This window comes from Oncorhynchus tshawytscha, linkage group LG33, assembly GCF_018296145.1.
Source record: "Oncorhynchus tshawytscha isolate Ot180627B linkage group LG33, Otsh_v2.0, whole genome shotgun sequence".
Lineage (NCBI taxonomy): Eukaryota > Metazoa > Chordata > Actinopteri > Salmoniformes > Salmonidae > Oncorhynchus > Oncorhynchus tshawytscha.
The window spans coordinates 15,754,076-15,760,075 of NC_056461.1; the positions used below are offsets into that span (position 1 = coordinate 15,754,076).

The 6,000-nt window shown below is 44.5% G+C and overlaps 1 protein-coding gene across 1 annotated transcript in view; it reads left to right on the top strand.

The window, feature by feature from the left end:
• Window positions 1-6,000, top strand: part of LOC112214227 (protein mono-ADP-ribosyltransferase PARP12) — a 13,514-nt gene that overhangs the window by 3,736 nt on the left and 3,778 nt on the right. The window contains exons 2-8 of the mRNA XM_024372822.2: window positions 1,957-2,092; window positions 2,347-2,617; window positions 4,204-4,254; window positions 4,351-4,477; window positions 4,672-4,837; window positions 4,957-5,077; window positions 5,296-5,392. Coding sequence (XP_024228590.1) covers window positions 1,957-2,092; window positions 2,347-2,617; window positions 4,204-4,254; window positions 4,351-4,477; window positions 4,672-4,837; window positions 4,957-5,077; window positions 5,296-5,392 — 969 coding nt within the window. The remainder of the gene's footprint in view (window positions 1-1,956; window positions 2,093-2,346; window positions 2,618-4,203; window positions 4,255-4,350; window positions 4,478-4,671; window positions 4,838-4,956; window positions 5,078-5,295; window positions 5,393-6,000) is intronic.

Sequence of the window (6,000 nt, forward strand, 5' to 3'; positions counted from 1 at the left end):
GGTTGTAGTCAGTGACAAATATCAGGGCTGGGGTTGGTTAAAATCCTCTTTGGGAGACCAAAGGGGAGCTGTAAATCAATTACCCAGTAGGAGATGCTGCCCAGTCTGTTTTTTAAAATCTGATATTGGATATAACGTTGAAGATCTGACATTATTTCAAAGGTACAAATTCAACATATTTTATACAAGCTTTGTCTATGTGGAAATTTCACCCTCAAAAACTTTTCAAATCAAATGTACTGTCACGACTTCCTCTCCCTGTTCGGGCGGTGCTCGGCGGTCGGCGTCGCCGGCCTACTAGCCATCAATGATCCTTTTTCTTTTTCTGTTAGTTTTGTCTTTGGTTCTTTCACACCTGGTTTCATTTGCTTTAATTTCTGTGTGTATAATTACCCCTGTTGCCTGCTTAGGTTTGTGCGGGATTATTCATGTTATGTTGCTTGTTTAGGTTGTGCCTGTTTATTTTCACATAATATACCGAGTGTGTATAAGTTCTAGGAGCGTTGTTTTTTTCCTCCTTCAGTGAGTAACTGGTTTCTCTTTTGTCGAGAGCGTTTATTTTGGTATTGTACCTGACCTATATGTTTTTGTGGACTTGCCTATTAAAAAACGCTACTCAGACATCTCTGCTCTCCTGCGCTTGACTCCTTCACCTACATGTAGACACAGTATCGTAACATGTACACTGAGTGTACAAAACATTAGGGTCACCTGCTTTTTCCATGACATAGACTGACAAGGTGAATCCAGGTGAAAGCTATGGTCCCTTATTGACTTGTCAAACCCACTTCAATCAGTGTAGATGAAGGGGAGGAGACAGGTTAAAGAAGGATTTTTAAGCCTCGAGACATGGATTGTGTATGTGTGACATTCAGAGGGTGAATGGGCTTGACACAAAAGATTGAAGTGCCTTTGAACGGGGCATGGTAGTAGGTGCTAGGCGCACCGGTTTGAATGTGTTAAGAACTGCAACGCTGCTGTTTTTTTTATGGTCAACAGTTTCCCGTGTGTATCAAGAATGGTCTACCGCCTCCCGAGTGCCGCAGCGGTCTATGAGGTGTCACTACAGACTCGGGGCGATCCCAGGCTGTGTCACAACCAGTTGTGACCGGGAGTCCCATAGGTCGGTGCACAATTGGCCCAGCGTTGTCCTGGTTATGGGAGGGTTTGGCCAGGTGCTCTAGCGACTCTGTGGCGGTGTTATGTGGAGTGGAACAGGGGAACACAAGAGCAGACTCAGACGAGGAGACTGGGAGGAAGTAACCAAGGTATTTATTGAAACACAGGGGGGAGATGGAGTGCAGGTTAGGGGAAGCTCGGGCGGGTTGCTGGAAACCAGGTGCGGAGGCTGAGGCTGGAGCGCGAAGGGTTGAGACAGGGTAAGCCGGTCCGGAGGGGAATCCAAGGGAGTAGTAGAGTGGGGAATCCAGGACCGAGTAGAAGGATGACAAGATGTGGGACTGGATACAGGGACCAGAGTCAGAGGGGGCAGGACTTGTTTGGCGGGTCATGTTGCGGAGGACACATGACTCGACTTTCGCCTCTCCCGAGCCCGTTGGGGAGTTGCAGCGATGAGACAAGATTGGAATTGGATCGTAATTTGGATATCATGAGAAAAAGGGGGTAAAAAGAAAGAAAAAAGAATTGTCTACCACCCAAAGGACATCCAGCCAACTTGACACAACTGTGGGAAGCATTGGAGTCAATGTTGGCCAGCATCCCTGTGGAACGCTGTCGACACCTTGTAGAGTCCATGCCCTGGCGAATTGAGGCTGTTCTGAGGGCAAAAGGGGGTGCAACTCAATATTTGGAAGGTGTTCCTAATGTTTTGTACACTCAGTGTATTTTCCACGTAGATTTCACGTTACAATACATTGACAAATAACGTTGATTCAACCAGTTTGTGCCCAGTGTGATGGAAGGGTGTATCAAGAAAATGTTTCCTTTTGACAACAGAGGAGGATGTCGCTTCAACCATGACCTGACTTCGGGGGACAACAGCAGAGTCCTGAAAGAACACGGACTGGAGGAACTGAACAGATCTGAGCTGTGCACCCTGCTGCTTCAGAATGATGGCTTCCTCTTACCACCAGTATGTAACACTGCAGTAGGCCCCTTTGCTAAAGTATGCTCTGTCTGGTTAAGGCCTTGTGTTTAGTGATCATGATCTAAATTAAGTTCATGTTCCTCCAGTCTTGTGCTGTAGTGTGCAGAAATATAAATGGAATATCCCAGAATATTGTGTGTGTGTACTCCTACATGCATGTGTGTGTGTGTGTGTGTGTGCGTGCATGCATGTGTGTTTGTGTGTATTTTTTTCTCATACAAACATTTTCCTTCTGCTAGGTGTGCCACAACTACAACAATGGTGTTGGAGAGTATGGCAAATGCCAGGATGGCGAGACATGCAAGAGGCTCCACATCTGTGAGATGTATCTCAGGGGTAGCTGCAACTGTCCCAGGTGTCATGATTTCTACGAACCCCACCCATTAAAAATCCTGCAGGACAGAGGGGTGCCCAATGAGCTCATTGCCTCCCTGAAGTCTGTGTACATGAACATGGAGTGGTTGCAAAAGCAAGACCATGCCAAGCAAGGCAAGGGGCAACATCAAAGAGGTAAAGCTAATGCAACCGCTAACACAAGTAACAAGTCTAACAGAGGCCCACCGAGTAGTCACGATAAGGGCTACACTGTTATTAGCATGTCATAAGTCATTAAATAGTCATTAAATAAAGTGAGTTTGTATAATTTATGAGAACATAGCATTTAGTGGAACCTAATGCTACGTCCTAATATCTTGTAGGTGTTAGAAGAAATAGTGTGTGATTATAGATGCATTCTCATAACAGCAACCCACCTCTCACATGACAAGGGCCCACTTTGGGGCCCAACTCATGGTTTAAGAGAACCTGGGCTAGAGTATAGGCTGCTAAATAAAATATCCAGTGACACTGGCTTACCTATTGATAAAGATCCATTCATGATAATGCATGAATATACGTAGGCTACTCACCGGTGATGGCCGATTCGCTTGTGCCAATAAAAAAAAATGTGCTGTTCGCTTAATATTGGGAGTTGTTGAGAAAACATTTGGTAGCACCTGCAGACAGGTTAGTCTTCTCTTTTCAGCAAGAGGCATTTTCTTTTCAAACTACATTTTTCCCGTGATTGTATTTAGACATTTACAAAAGGCCTATAGCTGCTCTTCGCTGACAACTGCAATGATAGAAATAGAATCCATAGAACGGTTGTGTCCATTGAGGTCAGGACTGGCATCCATCTTGAATGTACTCATGAGTTTACCAGACAAATTGCCAGGGTTAGGGGTTCCAAGACCCTTCCATTGATTCTATTTCTATGGCCACAACGCAACAAGCAATTGGATATTTGGCGCGCTTGCTGCCCAAATTGCGTCTCTTTGGTGTATTATTTTGAATGCTTTTATAAATGTCTATACAGACAGGAGTAGGCTAATTATATATTTTTGGAGGGTGCTGCAGCAACTCCAGCACCTGAGCATGATGCTGCTATTGCCACTGTTAACATAAGCCAGCAGTCCAACAGACCTCGTCATGGTAATGGCAAGAGGAAAGGGGGATACCTAGTCAGTTGTACAACTGAATGCATTCAAAGAGGAAAGGGGGATACCTAGTCAGTTGTACAACTGAATGCATTCAAAGAGGAAAGGGGGATACCTAGTCAGTTGTACAACTGAATGCATTCAAAGAGGAAAGGGTGATACCTAGTCAGTTGTACAACTGAATGCATTCAAAGAGGAAAGGGGGATACCTAGTCAGTTGTACAACTGAATGCATTCAACTGAAATGGGGGTTAACTGCCTTGCTCAGGGGCAGAACGACAGATTTGTACCTTGTCAGCTCAGGGATTTGATGCGGCAAACTTTCGGTTACTGGCCCAACGCTCTAACCACTAGGCTACTGCACATAGCATGGTGGTCATGCAGTCATAGCCCATAATTGATGACAAGAATCAATACATAGGTTAATTGTGGATTTCTTGTTTAAATTAACCTAGAATTTAGCAGAAACTATTTCATGTGCTCAGTTACAGTGTATTTACATGGTTATTAACTAGTATTAAGAGCCGATGAATGATGAACATTCCCAGCCACAAGCTATCAAAATGTATAGATGTTGATTCTATTGGCATGGTCAATTAAATATCCTGTTCTCTTTTTCAGATAAATCTGAAATATGTATGTACTTCATCAAGGGCAGTTGCATACACGGTGGTAAGACAGCATTTTCAAAGCATAATTTTAAGAATAATCCATGCTTACAGCTTAATAAACATTAGACTTCAACACCTAACTTTACTCATATTTCAGATAAGTGCTTTAAAGCCCACTCTACCATGCCCTACCAATGGGAGGTGAGGGAGGGACTAAACTGGACAGCTCTACAAGACAACGAGGTGATTGAGAAGGACTATTGCGACCCAGCAAAGACATACAGGTGGGCTCTACCTTTAAGAAGAATGAACTTGAATGGACAGTAACACGTAGGGCACTTGGTCAATGGTGGGCAAATGTTGCTCGTTCCTAATACGATGAGATGTTAATGCCGTATACACTTCTAGTTAGTGTGATATTCAGCTTCTCCTATTGTGACTGCTGATTGTTCGCTGTCTTTTATTCTCTCTTGTCTAGTCGTGGAGTCCAGCCTGTGTGTTTCGATACGATGACCTGCGGCCTGAACAAAGCCCGGCGTCTCTCCACCGTCTCCTCTGTGCTACAGCCTATATTCATCCTCACCACAGAGTGGGCCTGGTTCTGGGAGGATGAGTGTGGAAACTGGATCCAGTACGCATCAGCAGTGAGTGACGACGAGCAGTGTTGAATAGTGATGGTTGAATAGGACAGAGTTCAGTCCCTCTTTAAATCACAATTATGCTAACAATGCATAACCCCCATGTTTTCTGTCTTGCCCTACAGATCAGTGGACACAGGGCAGCCACCATCACCAGTGAAGACCTGGAGAAGAGGTTCCAGGAAGACAACAAGGCTGTGATGGAGTTCACCGCGGGGTCACAGACCTATGAACTCAGTTTCCCAGGTGAGCACAAGTGACGTGATATCCAAGATAAACCAACTGCAGCCTTAAAACCATATACACCATACATAGTATATTACGAACAGATATGCAGTGATTCTTACAGCTACTACTGTATGTGACAAATTGAGATAGTTCTGGATGGAGTCACTATGGCAAGATAATGACATCTGAATGTGAAGTGAACTGTCTGTTGTTACAACAGCTCTGCTCCTTTTCAGACATGATTCAAACAAACAAGCAGTACAGCACCAAGAAGGTTGTGAGAAGACGGCCTGTGTTTGTCTCTTCAGCTGATGCACAAACTATCAAAACCAGGTAAGATAAAGCTGTAAATGTTTTTTGTATGGATCAATTTGATCTTGAAATGACTCTCCTGGGGATTGTTCACTCACTTCACCACTAGGCTCCTCGTGTGTTGCCTCTTGCCTTGAAAGTAGTCTATAGAAGAGGAGTAGCTGACTGTAAATCATGTTTTTTGTATGTTTACTTTGCTAGACCAGGGTTTCCCAATCTCGGTCCATGGCTCCCACTGGGTGCACGTTTTGATTTTTGCCGTAGCACTATAGCCTCGTACGAACCATCCTGATGACGCAAGCTTACATTCTGTTTCGCCACACGGATACAGTCTGTCAACAACCAGATTAAGACCATTTGAGCACATCCCTCCACCGTATGGCCGGACCAATCAGTGTCCTCTGATAATCTGTGGGGGTGGTTTAGTTGATGATGACAACGAGAAGTGCCTGGAGGTTGGTGTTGATGCTGCCATAGCAGCAGTTATATAAGAACTGGAGGGAATAGCTTAATCGAAAGAACAGCAAATATCTGCATTGAAGGATTTTCTTGGGGGAGAATATGTTTTCGCTCTCCTGGATTTGGCAAGAGTTCGATTTATCAGCTAGCTCTGCTGGTAGGCTGGCCAA